The 23,790-nt window shown below is 39.4% G+C and overlaps 1 protein-coding gene across 5 annotated transcripts in view; it reads right to left on the reverse strand.

Annotated features, from left to right (window-relative positions):
* The window catches only part of TOM1L1 (target of myb1 like 1 membrane trafficking protein), a 49,138-nt gene that overhangs the window by 3,384 nt on the left and 21,964 nt on the right, over positions 1 to 23,790 (reverse strand). For 4 of the 5 annotated variants that reach the window (XM_045045037.1, XM_045045034.1, XM_045045035.1 and 1 more), the window contains 6 exons: positions 18,509 to 18,642; positions 13,000 to 13,060; positions 12,497 to 12,614; positions 11,504 to 11,600; positions 2,866 to 2,917; positions 887 to 992 (listed from right to left, as the gene is read on the reverse strand). In XM_045045037.1, the coding sequence (XP_044900972.1) occupies positions 887 to 992; positions 2,866 to 2,917; positions 11,504 to 11,600; positions 12,497 to 12,614; positions 13,000 to 13,060; positions 18,509 to 18,642 (568 nt within the window). Of the gene's footprint in view, positions 1 to 343; positions 426 to 886; positions 993 to 2,865; positions 2,918 to 11,503; positions 11,601 to 12,496; positions 12,615 to 12,999; positions 13,061 to 18,508; positions 18,643 to 23,790 lie in introns of all 5 variants that reach the window. The other variant, XM_023244403.2, reaches the window with a different exon arrangement.

Here is a 23,790-nt window from a genome sequence, read left to right on the forward strand (position 1 = left end):
CGTCTGACTTCGGCTCAGGTCATGATCTCATGGCTCATGAGTTCAGGCCCTGCACTGGGCTCTGTGCTGACAGCTCGGAGCCTGGAGCCTGCTTCGGATTCTGTGTCTCTTCTCTCTCTGCCCTCCCCTGCTCACATTCCTTCTCTCTCTCAAAATAAATAAATTAATTAATTAAAAAAAAAAGAGCAACAGTCCCCATAAAATCTCATAAGTCATTTTTAATAAGATCATTATTTTCTGCCAAGACCTAAACAAAGTTAAATATACAACCAAGCCCCGTTTAGCTCTGTTACTGAAGGGAACCAAGACAAAAAATAAATTAATCATTTTGTAAATGACTTACTCTGTAGTGACAACAGGAGCCAAGGGATCAAACTCCATTACCTCATAGTAATTGGGTGGCTGGAGATCATTCTCTGCCATTGCTTCAGGCAAAACAAAACAAAACAAAAAGCCCACCAGTAAACACACATTGTGCTTTTCAAGAACACATACACAATTAATAATCTCTTTATGATTCTTTATGATTGCGACTTCAAACATGAGACCCTACGAAACACTGACAGCCAGAAACAAATACAACTGGTGTTCTAATGTTACTCCCAAGTACAACAAATCTATAGAGAACAAAAGGATTTGCAAACTTCCACTAAAGACTCATTTCCTCAGCATTTCAAATACAACATTCAGCACAACAGAAGCATTTTTTATAATCGAATGTCGGTCATAATGATATGAGCCATGAATTTACTTCATGGAGCTTAAAGAAGCACATTGAAGTCCTAGTGTTTCCTCTCTCTCTATTTTCAATCAGCAGTAAATCTCCGGCAGACTCCTATACTCTTACAAGATCCCTTATTCAATGCAAATAACAGGTCTCAAGTACCTGGATGACTGACGGGCAAGGATGGCAGTCTCTGGCTTGATGGTGTTGCTGGAACGTTCTGCACATTAACTGGCTGTAGTAGTACTGAATTTGAATATTCTGGAAACTGAAGAAAACACAGTACATGTTCAAATAAACATTCTACATTAAGTTCTTTTATTATTTAGATTACCAGGCTTCTAAGTGGCACTATTCCAACTACCATATCCTCCCAACTGGACAAGAATTAGAAATTATGAACTATTACTTTTTTAGGTTAATAACCATTTATAACACTTATTACTTTTCTCTCTGGTTTCATGCCCACTGCACCTCATTTCCCATATAAAATGTAAAATTAACATTTTGCTTTAAAAAAAAAAAAAAGAATTGTATGGCTCAGTCTAGGGTCTGTTGTTTCACACTAAAAAATCTCAGCCTCAAACAGGAAAATAAATCTTTACCCTACAGAAAGGCATAAGATAACAGCACCAAATCAGTACTGATAAAGGTTAATCTTGTAATCTTCCTCATTCATTTCATGAATAAATCTTGGGCACCTACTAGGTGCTATAAATAAAACAGGCCAAATCCCTGCCCCCTTGAAGCAAACAAATGTAAAGAGATGTTAGATAGCAAGTGCTCTTAAAAAAACAAAAAACAAAAAAACAAGGCTCAGGTAGATGGGGTAGGCTATTGCTCTGACAGTAATGGTCAAGGAATGCCTCACCATTGGGAACATTTAAGCAGAGTCCTGACTGATGTGGGTGCTGTGATTGATTATCTGAGGGGGCCCAAGGTCATATCCTCTGAAGCAGAGAAGGCCAGTGCCATTGGAGCAGAGTGAGCCAAGGAAGAGAGGTGAAGTTGAAGAGGTAATGGAAGGTGTGAGATCAGCATTTCAGGTTTTTACAGAGCGAAATGGAGGAAGGAAATCCTAGGTGGGTTTAGAGCAGTTAATATGACTACTTTTTTTTTTTTTAAGGATAGTTCTGGTTTGTTTTGAAAAGAGATTGCACAGTGGGAGTGAGGGTGGAGAGGGAGGTGAAGGCTAAAGCAAGGTAACCTTAGGAGGCCACTGCAATATCCCTCTGATGGCTTGGACTGCAATGCAGAAGTGCAGGCCATGAGAAGCAGCTAGATAATGGATACACTGTTCGAAGAGAAACGGTAAAAAGGCAGAGAGCAAGCACTGGTCTCCAAGGTTTTGACTTGAGCAACTGCGATAGTGGAGGGTTCCTTTACTGAGGTGGGGAAGAGTACAGGAGGTGCAGGTGGAGAGCCAGGACTAGGAAGAAAGCAAGAAGAGTTTCCTCGGAAAGTTGAGTTCTGAGTTTAAGGGAGATCATGGGCTGCAGATACCAATTACAAGTTGTCAGAATCTGAATGGTATTTTAAGATAAGAGACCAGAAGACCATGGAAGAATGAAAGCAGAAGTCTGAAACTTAAGCCCTGGGATCTCCAAGACTCAAAGGCCAGTAGAAGAGTGGGGACCAGTAAAGGAGACATAGTGGAAAGGAGGCAAGAGAAGAAAAAAATGAGTGGTGTCTGAAAGCCACATGTGCAAGACAGGAGGAAGTGACTGACTGTCACCTGCTGCTGATAAAGCAGGTAAGACGAGGACTGAAAATTGCAGTACTTGATTTGGTAATGTAGAGATCACGGGAGACCTTGACAAGAGGTGTGCCAGCAGAGTGGTAGGAATGAGACAGCCTGTCTGAAGTCTATCAAAGAGGATGGAAGGAAAGGAGGAGACAGCTAATGTAAACAAACACTAAAGGAATTTTGATCCTTAACCATTTTTCTAACAGAAGATTCAACTTGTCCATCTTGAAAGATTAAAAAGAAGACAAAGAGAAGTCCTAACAAGGGCTGTCAACACGTTATAGGACATATACCAAAACGCTGAACAGAACATAAGATTTAATGACCAGGAATTCCTTCTTAGCCATGACAACCTGCTGACTAGGTGCGCTGCCCAGGAAGTTTCATTACTTACGCTCTCATATGTATGGTTTGCGGTGATGTTTTGGCCGGTCCTTTGGGCAAACCTAGGAGAGTATGATAAGACAGTATGATTACCCTACAGCGAGAACACAAATGCAAAAAGTAAGATGACTTCCGACAAACAAAACCTAAAATGTACTTTCAGACTGCAATGGAATATTAATCTTATGTAACAATTGCCATCTGGTTTTCATGCTCACCAGCTTTTGATGTCCAAATACCAAGGAGTAAAGACAAAGAAGGTGTCCCTTGGCAGTGGCAGCCCTGAGACCCTGAAGTATACATGGTATACTAGTGAGAACAAGCCTTTAACCTTTCCATCAGAGTAGCTACCATCCATCATTTCCTGAAGGATGAGACGCAATACAGAGTAGAGGTTAGGCAGGAAGGTGGGGAGGGTCCTGGTTCTAATCTATACCAAATACACTTTGCCCTATCTGTCCTACCAAAGCCAACTCTAAAACCAGAACAGAATGCATGGGGCAAATATTTGAGGACTGAAAAGTCAATAGTTACAGGATGACTGGGAAGGACTGGAATTTGAGTATCCACAGATCATTAGTACCTTTCTTCCCCCACCTCTGGTGTTCCAGAACCTGAATGCAATGAAGCCTAAAACCCCAGAGTGGGAAGTAAGGACAGACAGCTCTAGGAGAAGCCCTTCTGTTTTCACTCAAGGAGCAGAAAAGAGAAGTCCTAATGCTCAGAGATAGTGTGGAAATTCCTTACTCTCTTTTTTCCTTTCCTTTCTGTTCTCTCCCTCTCTAAAGCTGAGGCAATCCCAAAATGGCTGGAGTGACAGCAGAAGCCAACAGGGACCTGTAGAGGCTTAAAAATTTGAGAGGACCCTTCCTTCCAACAGGTGTAACTGTGATGCCAGAGGGCAGGGCAAACTCTGTTTTGTTGTTTTCATTCTTTCTGTCCCACCATTTGGTTTTAGACACAAGCATAATCAAGGAAATAAACGACATATAGTAGGTTAACTGAAGCTTTCTGACTGGAGAACCAAAAGGGCAAATCCTAGAAAAGCAGAGTGCTAGAGAAATCACAAAGAGGAAGGAATGTGGAAAATCAACCTTAAAGTTGTTTATGAAATCCTGGGCTCACTTCCTGATCTGTGTCTCTGTGGATCTGATCCCAGTCAGGATGCAAAAGATGTTGAGAAATGAATCTACACCCATCCAGGCCTCAGGGTGGCCCACATGAAGCAGATCTGAAAAGCACTGCAAAGTCTTTGAAAACATAACTATGTTAGAACGACAGCACAAAAAAAGGCAGGTTGAAACTGCGGCATGCATCTAGTGAGGTTGTTTGCCTTCTAAAATCAAAATAGCACCATCTTCAACAGGATTCAAATAAGAGCAAGTGTCTTGGGGCGCCTGGGTGGCTCATTCAGTTGAGCATCCAACTTCAACTCAGGTCATGATCTCACAGTTTGTCAGTTCAAGCCCCACGTCGGGCTCTGTGCTGACAGCTCAGAGCCTGGAGCCTGCTTCAGATTCTGTGTCTCCCTCTCTCTGCCCCTCCCATACTCATGCTCTGCCTCTCTGTCTCTCTGTCTCAAAAATAAACACTAAAATCCTATGATTTGAAATAAATAAATAAATAAATAAATAAATAGCGAGCAAGTGTCTCATAACATTAAAAACGCCCAAGATACAATCCAAAATTACTAGGCATGTGAAGAACTGGGAAAATTTCAACAGGCAAAAAATAAAAAAGGCCATCAACAAACGCTAATATCAAGAGGATAGAGACGTTAAAACTACCTCAGATTTTAAAGCAGCCATTATACAAATGCTTCAATAAGCAACTGTGAACACTCATGAAAAAAACTGGAAAAATAGAAAGTCATTTCAAAGAAAACTAAGACCTAAAGAAGAGTCAAATAGTAATTTTAGAATCGGAAAATACAGTAACTGAAATTTTAAAAAAATTTACAGATTGAGCTCTATAGCAAAATGGGGATGAGAGAGGAAATAAGTAGCAAACTTGAACATAAATCAATAGAAATGATCCCATCTTAAAAATACAAACAAAAAGCAACAACAACAACAAAACAGAGAAAAAAAGTGAAAAAACTAATGAACAGAACTCTGGAGATTTACAAGACAATATCAGAGCTAACATTTGTGTCATCAAAAGTCCCAGAAGGACAATAGAAAGTGTACTGTTGAAATATCTGAAGAACTGTAAGGCTGAAAGCTTCACAAATTTGGTGAAAGACAGAAACCCACAGATTCAAGAAATGCAGTGTAGTGGACTGAATGGTGCCCTCCACCCTCAAAAGGTATGTCCTTATCCTAATTCTTGGAACCTGTCAATGTTACTTTATTTGAAAAAAAGGGTCTTTTTAAAAAATTCTTTAAGTTTTTATTTATTTTTGAGAGAGAGAGAGAGAGAGAGAAAGAGAGAGAGAGTGTGAGTTGTGGAGGGGCAGAGAGGGAGAGAGAATCCCAAGTAGGCTCTGCACTTTCAGCATGGAGCTTGATGTGGGGCTCAAACCCATGAACTGTGAGATCATGACCTGAGCCGAAACCAAGAGTTGGATGCTTGGGGTGCCTGGGTGGCACAGTTGGTTGGGCATCCGACTTCAGCTCAGGTCATGATCTCAGGGCTGGTGAGTTCCAGCCCCATGTCGGGCTCTGTGCTGACAGCTCAGAGCCCGGAGCCTACTTTGGATTCTGTGTCTCTCTCTCTCTCTCTGAGCCCCTCCCCCACTCACACTGTCTCTCTCTCTCTCAAAAATAAAGATTAAAAAAAAATTAAAAAAAAAAAAAGAGTTGGATGCTTAATGGAATGAGCCATGCAGATAGCCCGAAAAAAAAGGTCTTTTCAGATGTAATTAAGTTAAGGATCTTGAGATGGTGATATCATCTTCTATTACTCGAATGTACCTTAAATTCAAAGACAAGTGACCTTAAAGAGAAAAGCAGAGGCAGAGTTGAAATACACAGAGAAGGCAACATGAAGGTGGAAGCAGAAAGTGGAGTGATGTGAGCCAAGCCAAGGAATCAGAAAAAAAGGCCGACAATCATCAGAATCTGGAAGAGGCAAAGAATTGCTTCTTCCATTAGAGCCCTGCAGGGAGTGTGGCCCTGCTGAATTTCAGATTTCTAGCCTCCAGAACTAGGAGAAAATAAATTCCTGTGGTTTTAAACCACCCAGTTTGTGATTTTTTTGATGGCAGCCACAAGAACTAATATTCTCAGCAAATCCCAAACAGAATAAACCAAAAGAAATCCGTGCCCAGACATATCATAATCAAACTGTTCAAAATCAGGGGAAAAAAAATTATTGAAAGCATAGCATAAGAGATAACAACACATTACCTACAGGAGAACAATGATGTGAATGGATACAGACTTCTCATTAGAAACCATTTTAGGCCAGAAGAGGTGGTGGGAGTAATGTTTAAAAACTGAAAGAAAAAACCATCAACTCAGATTTCTACATCCATTGAAACATCCCTCAGAAGAAAGATGAAATAAAGACATTCTCACATGAAATAAGACGAGATTTTCACTGCCCATAGACCTGCCCTAAAAGAATCACTAAAGAAAGCTTTTCAGAGAGAAGGGAAATTATATAAGAAAATAATAAGAAAAAGATCAATATAAATGGCAAATATTGGGTAAAAAAAAAAAGACTAGTCTTCTCGAATTCCTTAAAATATATTTGAGAGCTGTACACAAAAATTATAACTGCTTGCTGGTATTTTTTCAATGTAGAATATATACAATAACTATAATATAAAGGAAGGTTCTCTAAATTTTCTACGTTTCACTTCAAGTGGTAAAATACTGGTTCTAAGCAGACTAAAATATTATGTACATTGCAGTCCCTAGAACAACCAGTCCCCTCCCTCCTAATATAAACTACACAAAGTTACAGTCAAACTCACAGTAGGTAAGATGGAATACTGAAAACAGTCAAATAATCCAAAAGGTGAAAGAAAGAGAAAACAGAAAAAAAAAAAAAACCAGCAACAAAGGGGAAAAACAGAAAAGAAATAATATAATGCTATACCTAAACTCAAACATAATTACATTAAATATAAGTAGTCTACACATACCAATTAAAGACAGAAATTATGAGAATACATAAAAATGCATGACCCAACTATATGCTATCTATAAGAAACTCACTTCAAATATTTTGATATACTTAAAAGTGAAAAGATGGAAAAGAATATACCACGCCAACACTAATCAAAAGAAAGCTAATGTGGCTGTATTAGTACCAAAGTAGACATCAGGACAAGGAAACTCACAAGGGACAAAAAGGAACTGTGCATAATTCTTTAAGGGTCAATTCACCAAAATGACACAACAATCCTGAATATACATGCACTTAATAACCAAGGTTCAGAATACAGGAAGCAAACACCAATTTTACAGAACTTTTTCTAGAAATATTATATACTGTATGATTCTGTTTAGACACCATTCTTGAAAAGGCAAACTGTAGTGATGGAGAACAGATTGGTGGTTGCTGGGGGGTGAGTGTGGGAGGGAAGCATTACAAATAAATACCCCAAGGGAGTTTCGGGGGTCATGGAACTATTCTGTACCCTGTGATGGTGATTACATGAATCCGTACATATGTTAACATTCATAGAACTGCACACAAAAGAAAAACAAAGAGGTCAACTTTACCTTATGGAAATTTTAAAAAATTAATTAAAGCACAGAAAGAAAAAAAGAAAGCAAGCACTGAAATCAGATCCACTTGAATTTGAATCCTGTTTCTGCACTAGTTGGGCAATGCCTTTGGGCAGGTTAATCTTCCTTAGCCTTCACTTTTGAAGAAATGAGAATGATGGAGTGCCCACCTTCCAGCACTTGTAAGTAATTAGTAAACATTTCTTATTCTTGTTAGTGTGTTCCCTGATAGTAAGTGGACTATGAATATGACCTATTACTTTATCCCATAATCACTGTTTCTCCAGATTCCTTTCTGTCATGAATAATTCCATTACTCATTTGTTCTGTGATAATGAATAAACACAGAGGGGTGGAAAATTCTTAAGACCCTAAGACATTTTTGATGGCTGGTTTTGCCTTTCATATGTGATCTAGAATAGGCTTTAACCTAAACATATGCTTTAGGTAATTTCAGTGCTTCAATTCCTGACACTGTTAAAAACCTGGTCTAATTATAGTTTCACTCATGTATAAGCTCTTTTAAAAATCAGAAAACAGATACAAAAGTCTTTGTATAGGAAACAAAATACTGATATTACACATTATCTTTTACTCCAGTGAATTCCCAGAACTACAATTACTTTGGTATCTGGATACCGGGTGGACAACTGTTATAGGGTTTCTAATGTATAATCAGCAAAGTGCTGCTTTATGATTCTCCCAGGATGCTTTTTTTTAATATTTACTTCTGAGAGCAGGGGGTGGGGGAAAGGGCAGAGAGAGGGGGACTGAGGATCCAAAGCAGACTCTGTGCTGAGACCAGCGAGTCTGACACAAGGCTTGAACTCATGAACCATGAAATCATGACCTGAGCCATAGTCAGATGCTCAACTGACTGAGCCACACAGGCGCCCCAGCTGGGATGCTTTTTAAAACTAAAGAGTCTTTCTACTGAGTTAGAATTTCTGGGGACCAGCAATTTTACTTTTTAATAATCCCCCAAGTGATTTTTATGCACACTACAGCATGAGATCCATGATATTACAGATTAAAATAAGCAGCTATGGGGCACCTGAGAGGCTCAGTTGGTTAAGCGTCCGACTTCAGCTCAGGTCATAATCTTGTGGTTTGTGAGTTTGAGCCCCATGTTGTGCTCTGTGTTAACAGCTCACAGCCTGGAACCTGCTTTTGATTTTGTATTTCTCTCTCTGCCCCTCCCCTGCTCGTGTGTGCTCTCTTAAAAATAAACAAACATAGGGGCGCCTGGGTGGCGCAGTCGGTTAAGCGTCCGACTTCAGCCGGGTCACGATCTCGTGGTCCGTGGGTTTGAGCACCACGTCAGGCTCTGGGCTGATGGCTCGGAGCCTGGAGCCTGTTTCCGATTCTGTGTCTCCCTCTCTCTCTGCCCCTCCCCCGTTCATGCTCTGTCTCTCTCTGTCCCAAAAATAAATTAAAAAATGTTGAAAAAAAATTTAAAAAAAAATAAACAAACATAAAAAATAAAATAAAATAAGCAGCTATGGGGCACCTGGGTGGCTCAGTCAGTTGAGTGTCTGACTCTTGATTTTAGCTCAGGTCATGATCTCACAGTCATGGGATGAAGCCCTGCATTGGGCACTGTGCTGGGTGTGGAGCCTGCTTGGGATTCTCTCTCTCTCTCGCGCTCTCTCTCTCTCTCTCCCTCTCTCTTTGCCCCTCCCCTATTCATGTTCTCTGTCTCAAAAAATAAATAAAATAAAATAAGCAGCTATTAGCTAGTGTTTTATCTTTTTATAAGCTTTATAGAGATATTTGTGTAATAGGATTTCATCTATATTTCACTCCTTCTCATTACTCAACATGATTTGCAGGATAAAGGAAAACAGAATCAGTTACTTTAGATCACATTATTTACTAAGCAACTTCCTGGAAATCTGCCTACAGCATTGAAACATTATTTGCATCACACTTAATCAAGACCAGAGGTACTGACCCAACTAATGGCTCATGACATAGCCACTGGCACTATCATTTCCCAACTCAGGAAGCTTTCCTTGGTCCTCTTCTTCCCTCTCCAACTACCCCCCCCTCCTTTTTTTTCCTCTTTCTTCTCAGTTTGATTCTCCTTTCTCATTCCTCTCCCTCCAGCCCCCTGCCCCCACTCCTTTTTTAATATATAAAAGTAATGCAGTGATTGCTCACACTGGATAAAAACACTAGGCAACTCTAAAAATATATCTAGGGGCGCCTGGGTGGCTCAGTTGGTTAAGCGTCCGACTTTGGCTCAGGTCATGATCTCACAGTCCGTGGGTTGGAGCCCCGCATCGGGCTCTGTGCTGACAGCTCAGAGCCTGGAGCCTATTTCAGATTCTGTGTCTCCCTCTTTCTCTGACCCTCCCTGTTCATGCTCTCTGTCTCAAAAATAAATAAATGTTAAAAAAAAAAAAATTTTTAAATATATCTAAATCCACTGATATAAAAACATATGTACTTTTTTCAAGATATGTCAAGATATCAAGCAAGGTTCAGCAGAGTTTGTACAGTGTGCTGCATTTAATAAAAAGAGAAAAAAATCATATTCATTATTTACCTAAAGTCACTTTGGAAGGACAAATAAAGTGGCTATAGGGTAGCAGCAGAATGTGACATAAGGAGAAGGGGGACAGAAAGGATGGAGGTGGGGTGAGATCAAGTAATGTCCTTGTATATCTTTTCATATCACTTTTTCAGGTATCACTTTGATACCTGAACCATGGAAATGCATCGCCTATTACCTAAAATATATACATTTAAAAGGAAAAAACAACAGCTTCTGATGTAAAGAAAATCTAACTTCTATTTATTTTTTGCTGTATCTACTCTATCTTGCCTCTTAACCTTAAGGGAAACTTGCCTTTTTCAGTTTCTTCTGAATCCTTCTTGTATTTCTTTATGCAAAGAGGCAAATGTTTACATTATTTCTTACTTTCTTACACAAATGCAAGATAGTACACACATTACTTTGCAGTTTTTCACTTTATAATACACTGGTGATTGTCCCCCTACAGACAGCCTACTTTTGTCCTTCAGCTGCCTGGTAATACATTATTTAGATATTTAACTAGGCCACAATGATGCATACTTGAGTTGTTTCCAATTATTAGCTGTGCCCAAATGTTGTAAGGAATAATTTTGTAAACAACTGATTTTGCATAAGCGAGTATGAATTCCTAGAAATGAGATATGGTGGGTTCAAATGTGAATGTACTTATAATTTTAATAGATACTGCCAGTTTCCCTCATAAGAACTGCATTAATTTTGTGATAGAATCTGTCTTTCTATAGCCAATAAAGCAGGTTAACAAACATTTAGACTTTTAGCCATCTGAGAGGTTTAAAAAAAGCCATTGTAGTTTTATATTTCTGTAACTGTACATAAGGTTGGGCATCACTATGTTTATGAGTCATTTGTATATCTTTTTAGTGAACTATCAGTTCATCAGACCTGCTACTGCATAGCTATATGAACTTGGGCAGTTTATATTCCTTAAGTCTCAGCCTTTTCTCTTGTAAAATGTGCATAATGGTAACAGCACAGCTCCAAAAATTTTTGCAAAGATTAAATGAATAAACAAACACAGTTTAGCAAAGTGCCCAACAAGTGGCAAGTGCTCTGTAACTTGTGTGGCCATTGTTTGGTTTTACTCTCTTGTCATTCAATTTCCCTGTTACCACTGAAAAATAACAATTTATGGAAGGTTTTATGTATCGACTGCTTAATTAGGAGGTACTATAGCATCTTACAGAATCTTTGTAAGAATCCTAGAAAGTACTCTCAGAAGAAAAAGGAAGGCTCACGCTGGTGAAGTTTCTCATTCAAGGTCACCAAGCTGGTAGAAAGCAGAACTGAGATTCTAACTCAGGACTGTCCAATTCCTAAGTCTCTACTTTTTCTCTTATGCTTTCTTGAATATGAGGAATTAGAATGAGTTGGTATTAGCTCCAGATTCTTACTGACATACTTACAGGGGTGTTTCTGTATCTTCCCAGGCTAGCAAATCCACCTGTGGATGAAGACTGGGTTTCAAGTTGTTTGTTACAACAGGACTCGGAGACCTGAAATCTAGAATATAAAATGGACTTGGCTTTAAAAGATTTTGTCATTCAGTTGTTCTGTTGGATTTTCCGCAATAAAATTAAAAGCAAAAAGAGAGACTCAGATATTTCTGCCACCGTAAAATCATATGATTTCCTCAAACAGAAACTAAAGAACATTATTAATGGTAACTGGAAAGAAATTCCACCACACACACAAAAAAAAGGATATTGTAAAGGTAACAAGTGTTAATATATTGGGTTTTCTAAAATCCCAAACTGATCTAGAATGGAAGAGATTTTGTGTGTCTTACTTCATCAAACACAAAAGTAAGAAGCTAGGGCATATATGGAACTCTACCCTCTCCTCCCCCAAGCTCTTAACTTCCTAGAATCCTAAGTGAGACACCCTAAGGTAGGAAAGTCTCCAAGGCTGGGTAGCTAAAAGGTGGCAGACCACAGAGATTTCAACTTGGACTTCTACCACAAAAGCCCATGTTTTCCCCTCTCCATTTCACCAGCATTTAGATCAGTCAACTTAATTCCCGACTTTCTCTATCTGCATCAAATAATTCCCTTACCTAATGCTGTGACATAGCACAGAAACTCAAGGTAATATAGTATGTGGTTCAGAGTAGTTTTAAGTTTGGCCATGGAGTTGAACTACCTCTATAAAAGCAGGCAGGTGAATTGGATGAGATTCTAAACCAGGGGGATGAGTTTCAGGGACCTACTCCCCCAGATACATCCCATGGCTGTACTGGATTTGACCCAACCATATGCCAATAAATAATTGCATCTCCTGATATAGTTCTCTGACATTCAAATTGACTTCAGTCTTTCTCAGGTTGCATTTAATCAAGAAACCAAGAGCACAGTTTCACATCAAGCTCTTCTGCTGAAAAGGCCTATGTGCTTATTTACTTAAGTCTGAAAGCTGAGCATTCACGGTGTTGAGTTCTCCCAGAGTGGCCCTCGGCATTGGAGGGCTGAGCCTTGGGTCGAAGAGATCACAGGATGGGGCAGAAGGTTCACTGGTAGTCTGAAAACAAAGCAACCAAAAACAAAATTCAGAAAAAAATGTATCAGGTAATTTATCATGGCTTTCTCCCCAGAGACTTTTTTTGTTTTTTGGGGGGAAAGGAAAATCCTATTTAGATGCAACTCAAGGAGAATTCTCTATTCAACAGGCAACACTCCTACTAATCACATCTCACCATGTACATGGTTGCTGCTTAGACAATCTTATGACCTCTTATTAACTTAGTAACATCAAGTTGTCACAGAAAATACTCTACACCACCAAAATCACTCCAAATTGTTAATGTCTCCTCCGTTTTAAGACTTTTCTTAGGTAAGCCTTGCTCCCTACTATACAATTTATAAAATGTTCAATTGCTTATTTTATTACATTTCTGTTCACTTACATTGGCATCTTCCCTCTGGTTCCTGTTTTGCTCCAAAATCCTTTGTTGGTTCCGAGTAAATCTGTTTGAGTTAGCAAAATGTAAGCATTTAAAAGAAAACAAATATGAAAATGCTATAATCCTTTACAAATTATTAATATTCAAATATTCAGGAACAAAGACAAACCACTTCATCCCCATCGACTCCCAATGAAGTACTTTAATAACTTTTCCCCAGTTTATAGAGGTAATAATGCTTTAAGAGAAAACTGTGACAAAATGAATACGTATTAAAAACAAATAATAATAACTCCATCACCTAGAAATCGTCCCTATTAACAACATGATGTGTTTCCTGTATTTTTTCTGTAAATTTTTTTCTGTAAATCTATGTTGAACTTTAGTTGCAATCATACTTCACATAATTGTTATGTTGTGAGCATTCTTCTAGTCAGAAATGCAATTTTTAGTGAACTGCAGATCTTACCTTAGGGATGTAGCACACATTTAACTACTCTTGATCTCAAACATTTAAGTTGCTTCCAATTCTGCCATTATAAATAATGTTCCATAAAAATACAAAGATTTTTTAACATAATTTCACTGTTTATCTTCATTTTTTATAAAGAGACCTGATCCCTACTAAACATATTGACCTTTTACAACTTAAGTTGCTTGTACATTGCTTGTTCACTGGGAATAAAAGAGGAGCAGATAAGTAAACAATAGGTTTGGAAGAAGAATGAAGTTGAAGGCACAAGTCCAAGGTTTAAGTGTCAGCTTTATTATCGAGTAGCTATAGAATCATGGATATAACTTTTGATCCCAGTTCTCCATCTACTAAAAGAGACAAGCAGCATTTGAAGCAATTCCTCAGAATGTTATTTTCTGGGGCAACCCCTAGAAAGATAATACAAGTGGATTAATGTGGAAATGCTTTGCAAACTGAGAGTTGCTTCAGAATCATGTAGTATTAGTATCGTAACACACTGACTGAAAGAACCTACACACCTTAAGTTTGGAACATGCGCTTAGGGTTCCTAAATTGGAACATGTAAGCTTCTTTCCCTTTCTAAAACACATGTTTTTTTCTTCCACCTACTTATGGCATTGGTTTCTTGTATGGTAGTTATAGGCTGGGTATGAACAACCCTCACAGATCCAGCCTTGAGTAACAAACTTCTGTTTTCTTATTTGTACAACTCTTCCCTAGATGTCAAGGGCAGAGACTTTGGGGGATGTTGGAATAGGGTGAATGTACTTTGCATATGGATGGATGTGAATCTTTAGGGAACAAGAGAGCAGACTGTGATGAATAGAAGAGTGCCCCCTGTCCGAGATCTCTATATCCTCATCATCGGAACAGTGAATATGTTAGGTTAGATGGCAAATGGAAGGGAGACTTTAATAGGGAGATTATCCTGGATTACACAGACAAGCAATGTAAGCACAAAGACCCTTTAATGTGGAAGAGGCGGCAGAAGAGGAAGCAAGAATGAAACAACGTAAGAAAAACTTGACTGGATGATGTTGTCTTTGAAGATGGAGGAAAGGGGTCATGAGCCAAGGACTGTGGACAGGCTCTAGAAGCTGCACAAATTAAGCAAACGGATTCTCCTCTAGAGCCTCCAAAAAGGAACACAGCACTGTTGACACCTGGATGTTAGCCCAGTGAGACCCATTTCAGGCTCTTACGGGACTGTAAGGTAGTTAAGTTCATGCTTTTTTGAGACACTAAAATGTGTGATAATTTGTTACGGCAGCCGTAAGAAATGAATACACCAAGAATATTATCCTTTAGAGGTGAAAAAATTCTCTCTGAATCTTAAAACTTCAGTGTTTCTATATCACCACTGACTGAAGTTGGGTTTAACACACATGGTTCAGAGCTGAATGAGAATGAGCTGTTCACAGAAGGAACCCAATCTCCTGATACCTAGACCAAGTAAATACACATTTCCCTTCAGAGGAAGCTTTTAGTCAGTGGTCTTAATGGTTTGTAATAGAATTCCCCAAGATGAAAACCAGAAGGCAGCACTGATGAAAACCATGCGGTTTTCCTTATTTTTCCACTTACTGAGTCATACCACAGAAAACAAAGGCAACAGCATGAGTTTGTTCAGCGTTCAGCCAACGCCCAGTCATCCCTTCATATGAATGGCTGCTGTCTCTGATAGGCAGTACATATGAGATAGTGAAGGAAAAAACCTATTCATAGCTATTGGTCTTACTTCACTGATTCTCCTGGTTCATTCTTGATCAATGGAAAAAATTCTAAAAGGCCCCGAGGGATGCTAATGGGGAGGAGATAGAATTAATGAGTATCAACGGGCTAGCATTCCCCAAGGTGCTTTTATATACATTAACTCATTTAATTTTCAAAACAAAAATGAAACCCTCCAAATAGGTAGTATTATCTTTAACAAACAGGAACAAACCTCAGTCTTAAAAAAGTAAGCAATTTTCCCCAAATCATCAAGATTTGAATAAAAAAAAAACAAAAAACAAACTTGAATCCAGTCCTATTCCCTATTTCCCTTCTGAATCACTAAGGAGGGACCACACAAGGGAAAACTGTCTCACTCCAAATGCCAACATCACTCCTATTGAGAAAGGAGGATCTAGAAAAAGCATGGGGAGCTCAGAGGCTCTAGAATTACTTCACAGGAAGTCCTACGGATTGGTTTGGAAAGAGAACATGAGACTTTCCTGGAACTAGGGTTTTCTTTTTTTTCTCTTCTCAGATCCCTAAAATACACCTATGGGTTCATTTATGTACAACTGTTTTATACAACATTTTAAAATTGCCAAAATAGGTTGTTTTATGTAGGTGACATTAATTGTTAACCCAGGTTCATTTGCTTTAACTTTTTATTAGGTAACTTTCAAACCTATAGGAAAGTAAAAAGAACAGTATAATGAACACCCTTTTATTCATCAGTTAAATTTAATAACCATGTACCTTTGCCACATTTGCTTTATAGATTTTTCACTGAAATATTTAAAATCATATACTTTATGACATTTCATCCCTAGACATTTTGTATTATTTATGTTTTTTTTAGAGTAAGAGAGAGAGGGAGCATGCTCGTGAGTCGGGGAGAGGGAGGAGAGGAGAATGAGAAGGGGAGTAGAGAGGGAGAAGGAGAAAGGGAGAAAGGGAGAGAGGGAAAGGGGGAGAGGGGTAGAGGGACTCTCAAGCAGGCTCCATGTTCAACATGGAGCCCCATGCAGGGCTTGGTCCCATGCTCCTGGGATCATGACTTGAGCCAAAAATCAAGAGTTGGAGGCTCAATCAACTGAGCCACCCAGATGCCCCTCATATGTAGATACTTTAGAAGGTATTCGCCAAAAATAAAGACATTTTCCAACTGAACCACCTATTTAACCATTATATTTCCCCCCTTAAGTCCTGAAATATTAATATTCTATCCATGCTCAAATTTCACCCATTAGTATCTAAATGCTTTTTAATATTAGTGTGTTCAAAGTTGGATAAAGCCCACACATTACATTTGGCTGCTGTTCCTTGCTTTTAATTATTTTATTTTATTTTTTTACCTTTGGACACCCCCCCTTCCCCCATTTCTCCTACTCCCCACCGCTGGCAACCACCACCATGTTCCTCTGCACCTAGGAACTTAGTTGGTTTTGTGTTGTTTTTGCTTTTCTTGTTTTTTTGTTTTTGTTAGATTCCACATGAAGCTATGTTTATACACAGTACTCTACATGAAAACAGAGGAAGATGTCACTTGTCAGTCTAGGCATGCCACAGGGCTGGATTGGGGCTGGATTCTGGATGCTCATTCTCCCCCCAGGCCTGTCTACTTTCCATAGCTTCACATACCGTACAAGCTCTTGCTCTGCTCCTATTAACCAACGACCACTCATTCTGCAGTTCTCTCCTCACATGGCACCTCCTCAGACACACTCCCCCTGCCTTCTCTCCACCCAGATTAAGTCCAGCTGCTATTCTCACCAGACAGACCTCTTGTACTTGGTTCCACTGTACTTATTCCAATTTCCCAGTGTTTATGTTTGTACATACGATTTAAGATATTTTTCTGACTTATAGGCTTGCCTATTACAATAGATTATAAGACTCTTATTTTGATGAATGACTTAGAAACAACTTAATGCCTAATAACTGTGAGAAACATGGACTATTATTATGCAACTATTAAAAAAATGGTTTATAGGGCACCTGGGTGGCTCAGTCGGTTGAGCATCTGACTTCGGCTCAGGTCATGATCTCACAGTTCATGGGTTCGAGCCCCACGTCGGGCTCTGTGCTGCTAGCTCAGAGCCTGGAGCTTGCTTCGGATTCTGTCTCCCTCTCTCTCTGCCCCTCTCCTGCTCATGCTCTGTCTGTCTCTCTCCCTCTCTCTCTCTCGAAAATAAACATAAAAAAATTTTTTTTAAACAAAAATACAAAATGGTTTATCAAAAGCATTTAAAAACATAGACTAGGGGCGCCCAGGTAGCTCAGTTGGTTAAGCATCTGACTCAGTTCAGCTCAGGTTATGATCTCACAGTTCATGGGATTGAGCCCTACATCAGGCTCTGTGCTGACAGTGTGGAGCCTGCTTGGGATTCCCTTTCTCCCTCTCTCTCTGCCCCTCCACTACCAAATAAATAAACTTAAAAAAAAATAGGCTATACCAATACTTGTTATACAATGAATAAAATCGAGAGAGAAACAAAAGCATATGTTCTCTACATGATCACAATGATAAAAAAATTTAGGAAAAAATAATTTTGTCACTAACATTTTAGTATATTTACAATTTTGCCTTCATACTTTTCTGAATGGCAATTAAAAAAAATCTATGTTCATACAGAAAATGTCCTTACTGACTGGTACAGTTTTACACAGACTATTTTCTTCATATAAAATATCCTCCCAGGGTGCCTGGATGGCTCAGTTGGTTAAGCATCCGACTCTTGACTTCAGCTTGGGTCATGATCTTGTGATTCGTGAGTTTGAACCCCACATCAGCATCAGGCTCTGTGCTGGCAGTGCAGAGCCTGCTTGGGATTCTGTCTCCTCTCTGTCCCTCCCCTGCTTGCTCTCTATCTTCCTCTCAAAGAAAAATATACTTTAAAAAATTATTTAAAAAATAAATAAAATATCCTCCCATCTCCTGTGCACATTCTATGTTCTTGTCCATCTCAAACTTAGAATAAATCTCCCTGCTTTGTTTACACTCTTCATTTGTTTGAGTCTATAATGTACTCTTGTGCAGACAGTATCAGGTCCAAGCCCCACCATGGTCAAATGTTTATATACAGCCTGAGAGTGCTTAAGAATGCTCCTGGCACTGCTCAGATGTGCTCTCATTCTTGCAAGCCATATCACAAGCTCCCAGAAGGCCAGGACAACATTCCCTATCTTGGAAGGAAGGCGGCCTTATCCTGAAGTTGTTCTTGATCTTAACTGAGGTTCACCTGGTAGACACTCTTATAAGAATGCTGAGCAACTGGTGGGAAAAATAGAATTGGAAGAGGGGAGGGTGCACCATCAGCTCACCTCTCACATCCAAGGATGGCATTATTCAAATCCTCATTCACTTGAATTAGCTCAATGGTTACGTCTTCATTCTCCACCACCACAAGCAGGTCCATGATCCTCTCCTGCATCTCCCGACATGTCTTATAAAGCTTCTGTCAAAGAAAGGAGAGACATTTCTTCTTCCGTGCTAGGGAAGTTCTATAAAGACAACCGATTTGCCAATCTGTATATGCTGGTTATCAACTCCGCAGTGAGTCACCTATGGGAGATTACCGAAGGATTTAATTATGCACAACTCATCCTTCTTATCAGAAGGCAATGAGTTACACATGATTATACTTTCCTCTAAAAACCAAAAGAGGTGTCATAAGGACACTATGGTATACTGCACAGAACACCAGGCTAGAAATTAGAACTGGTGTACAGGAATTCTAGAGGTATGGCTTACTAGCTGTAGAATACAGAAATCACTTGTTTTCCAAATCTGTTTCCTTGTTTGACAAATCAAAGTTATATTAGTTGCCACATCTATACCTCAAGGGGTGACATAAAAAGCAAATGAGATGTGTATAATGAGGAACTCCATAACTATAAAGCACTACATAAAACACAAAATGTTTATTGTCACTATTAGCAGTAGTACAAGAAAGTAGTAGTTAAAATACATTTACAGCAGCATAATTTTCCTATGATGTTTTACTTAAATAAATAAATTTTACAACATTCACATTTCAAGGTAAACTGAACCAAGATTTAAAAAAAAAAAAAACAGTCATGGATACTATCCTTATGTGGAGTACCTAGAATCACTGCATTAAGACAGGACTGCACTCCCCAGTCTCCTCAGAAGCATCAGGGACACCTACAGTTGACCCACGGATTCAGAATCTCCAGGACTGAGGGTCTGGGAATCTACATGTGTTTTTAGTAAGCATCCTAAAGTGTTTATGTACACAGACAATTTGAAAACTGCTGCCTCACAAAACTTCTGTCCGCATAGGCAAGGCTGAGGAGCATGAAGCTAATATTCCTATTTCTTCAAACCTACCTTAGCTAGAATTTGTAAACATAATAGTACATCAAGGTCAGGTGAAAACATCTTCAAAACGAGAGCTACTGAACTTGCTAAATCGTCAGACTATTCCATTACCTGACTCATTTCCCCTTGAGACAGACAGACACACAGAAAAACTTACAGTTGGCAAAACCATTTAGAATCTCAAACAATCTATTTCAAGGTCCTGACAGGAAATCACTTAATAAATCCATCAAACCATTAATAACTGGCATTGAGACTCAGAGGTAAAAGCCCCTACCCACTACAGAATCCTAACAAAAATATTTAGAAGACAAAAGGAAACAAAAATGAAAAAAACGATACAGACAGATGAACAGACAGGCTCTGGATTTTGTCACTGCAGTATGCAGCCAGAAAAACTGTCCTATTTGCTAATGATGTGGCTACTATCAGGAGGGCTTGGCAAACTTTTTTCTTAAAGGTCCAGATAATATTATTTTTTGCTTTGTGGACCACATGTTCTCTGTGAGAACTATCCAACTCTTGCCACTATAGTATGAAAGTAACCAGGGATGATATGCAAACAAATGGGTGTTTTATCCTAATAAAACAAAGAGAGGGGGCTTACTTATGACCCCCTGGAAGAGTACAAAGAAAACAGATCTCAGACTCAGTAAACCAAAGGCCTCTCCATATACATACCTAACATGGGATTTAATTAAATCTTAGATTCAGTTTTATTTTGTTTTGCTTTTTTATGCATCTGTAAAACAAAGATACCAACTATCTTGTAGGGTTGTTGTGAGAATAGAAAATGGTAAAGTTGAAACCCCATGGTGTCTGGCATACAGTGGGCAGTCAATAAATGTATTAATGATTACATAAGGAAGTATCACTAGAAGCTTAACTACATAACTAATACAATCCTGTAATAGTCATGCTATTACTCAGGACCTAATATCATGCAAAAGAGAGAACGAAGAACGGCATTCGATATAACCCCCATGATGAATGAGAACTTTTCCCTTAGTGAGTATAATGAAATTGTTCTCCTTCTTGATCACTGGCAGCCTTGCTACAGCGATGTCAAGATCAAGGAAATACAATGGCTGTTAGATACCTGTGACAAAAATGTAGAAATTAATTTCAAATGAATTTGCAGCCAATATCAATAGCCCCTGGTCACAAGAAGACCCTCCATCTGCCCTCTCAAAAGACAGCTGGAATGGAAACATGAAAGAACACCGCATCTCTCAGCAGGTTTGCAAAGCAGAATTTGAAAAACCTCTTCAAAAGCCAGCCCACTCTGATCTTTGCAATTGATGTCTGTCTCACAGGAGGGCCAAGCCACCTGGAAACAGCCTAGATCAAGCACCATGAACCAAGAGGACAGGTCAGAAGTTCCCCACAGCAGGCACCTGTAGGGCCATGGATGTGGGGAGCCAGGGGGAGAGAGTCAAAACACACAGCAACAGCTGTTGGTGCATATGTCCATCACGGAGCCCCTGGAATTGCACCCCTTTAATACCGTATCAAAGCAAAGGTAGGCTTCTCAGTTAAAGGGAATTTAACAATTAATTCAAAAGTCTTTGGAGCAAAACAAAAAGGAGCTCATTAAGCGCTTCCTCTCCTGACATCCAGATGGCTCCTGGTCCTCCACAGAGAACTCAGGGATTAAGGGAGGAGGCGCTGTCGCATTTTCAATTCCAGCGGTAACTGGATCACGTTCAGTAACACAACACAACTCATGAAAAGAAAACCAGAAATGCCTGAATATCTCCCCTGAAAAAGTAAAAGCGGGAAGAAATATGCTTCTTGCAAGCCTTCTCTGGAAGTACTATCTGCAGGGCAATACTCCTATTATCAGCCCATAACATATTTCCTCCCTCTCAGTCCTACCCACCCAGACTGCAAGAGACCCAGAGAACGTCTCTATCTGCAAAAAAATAAAAACTAACCCCCACCCTAAAACTGAACATTTCTCAGTTTAACTTGCTCGTAGTTTTTTTTTCCTTACACAGACATCAGCTGAGTGAATAGCAAATTAACTGTCAATACTCAGAAAGATCATTAACTCAGAATCCTCTGACCCTTTTCTCTAACCAAATATGGTCAACATTTTATTTCTCCAAAAGCCTTTGTCTTCAGTAACCCCTTAGCTCTTTTTTCCTAAATCATTAATTCTTCAACAAAAAAGCATTGATCTATTGAATTCAACAGAAATTTAGTGAACTCATTCAGTGTGCAAAGCATGTACAATAAATACACATAGTTATATGGATTTAGAAGTATAAGGCTTAGTTACTGCCTTCAAGTTGCTTCCAACCCAGCTAGAGAGGTATGTAAAGACTGGTTAGCAACCTATCCTAGAAAGTCAATTTGGGGCTCAAAATGAGAAACAAGCTGGTATAATGGATAGAACATAGGTTCAGGAGAACAAGGTTCTCCCCCCATCTCCGTGACTTGCCACTGTATAGGCACATCAACCCCTTTTTGTTAAGGAAGGGAGATGGTCTCGGTGACACTGAAAGTCCCTTCCACAAGTTTCTGAATGGTAAAGACAGTAAGAGTGTTTAGTGAAAGAGGACTTTTTTAAATTTTACATCCCCCCCCAAACTGTTACAAATTATCCTTACAGGATGAAATTTTAGATTCAACTAAAATTTTCAATGAAATTTTAAACTTCTCTGCTAAGTTAGACTAAGGTTTTCTCCAGTTGTACTTCAAAATCAGAGCTTGCTTTTTTATTCTACTAAAGACTAAGACATTCTTTTCTTTCATTGTCCTACTGGGGCTAGGCCAAAACAAGAGAAGACTGAAATGGGAGGTACCAGGGAAGTTGGCTATTCAAGTTAAAACTGGCCTAAAGCCAAGTGTAAAATGCCAAGAAAGCAAAGGCAAGACTCACGCTCCGATCTTTCATCCATGTGACCAGAGTAGATACTCTGGACTCATCAAAATACTCAGACTGGGATGCAGCTCTGAATCTTTGTACCCCAATGTGGCAATCTAAATTAAATCCAGGGGTGCCTGGGTGGCTCAGCCGGTTAAACATCCGACTTTGGCTCAGGTCATGATCTCACAGTTTGCGAGTTCGAGCCCCATGTCAGGTTCTGTGCTGACAGTTCACAGCCTGGAGCTCACTTTGGATTCTGTGTCTCTTTCTTTCTGCCCTTCCCTGACTCACACTCTGTCTCCCTCTCCCTCAAAAATAAACATTAAAAATTAAAATAAAAAAGATAAAGAAAATAAATCCAGTTTCCACCCCCAATCAAGTTCAAAGTCCAGGAACAATATGGCGGCAAGGAAAGGGGTCTACCACACAAAATACTTCTACTGCTTAAGTGTCCAACAAAGAGCAAGAGCCCTGCTAGTTAGCAGGGCTTCAGGATCTGATTGTTCAGCCTGGGCTGGAAGAATAGAAAAGGGAGTTTATGAAAGTCTACTAGATTTCAGATGGAAGGCCACACACAGGGAATGGGCTGCAAATAAACAGAACAGCTGGTAGCCGGTAAAGCACTCACAGACAAAACCAGAAGAGATTCCAAGTACAGAGACTGGTTTTAATGTAAACAAATTGCATAAGACTGTGACCACTGGTAAAGTATACGTACAAGAAAAGCCAATCATTTTTTTTTTTAGAGTTTTCCTATGTGTTGAATGCCTTTTGCCCTCCAGATCCCCCAGCCACACTCTTCTGCCCTGCTCTATGCCCTGAGGCCTGGCCTGTAGGGAACACATCACCAGGTCCCCTGCCCTCTCCCTTCTGATGGAGTTCAGCACACAGCAGGCACTGGCAGGAAATGGGAGGGAAAGAGGACAGTGAGATCTGGATATTTTTCCATCTACTCCTTCCACCAAAAGCACCTCTACTCTCAAGGCTCTTCATCATTCTTTCCTTTGAGTTCTGGCAAAACTTCCCTCTTGCCTATTTATGCATAGGGATATTAGTTAATAGCACAGGATAATGAACTAGCTCCTGTAGTTTCCTTAAACCCTGCAATATCTTGCTGAATAAATAGTACCTTGATTAAACTCTCTTCAAATTATCCAAATTGGCCATGCCATCTGTTTCACTGACCAACTCCACAAAGGCATGAAAACACGTACTTAGAATCATTAAAATAGTATGATACCAACACAGGACTAAACAGATCAAACGGAACAGCCTCCAGAAAGACATCTTTGTATTAGAATATAAAATGTGATGAAGGAGTGTTTGAAATGAATGGAAGTGGTATGAATCGTTAGATGTTATTTGGACAACCAACCATCTAAGTGG

The sequence above is a fragment of the Felis catus genome, chromosome E1 (assembly GCF_018350175.1).
Source record: "Felis catus isolate Fca126 chromosome E1, F.catus_Fca126_mat1.0, whole genome shotgun sequence".
In the NCBI taxonomy this organism is placed as follows: domain Eukaryota; kingdom Metazoa; phylum Chordata; class Mammalia; order Carnivora; family Felidae; genus Felis; species Felis catus.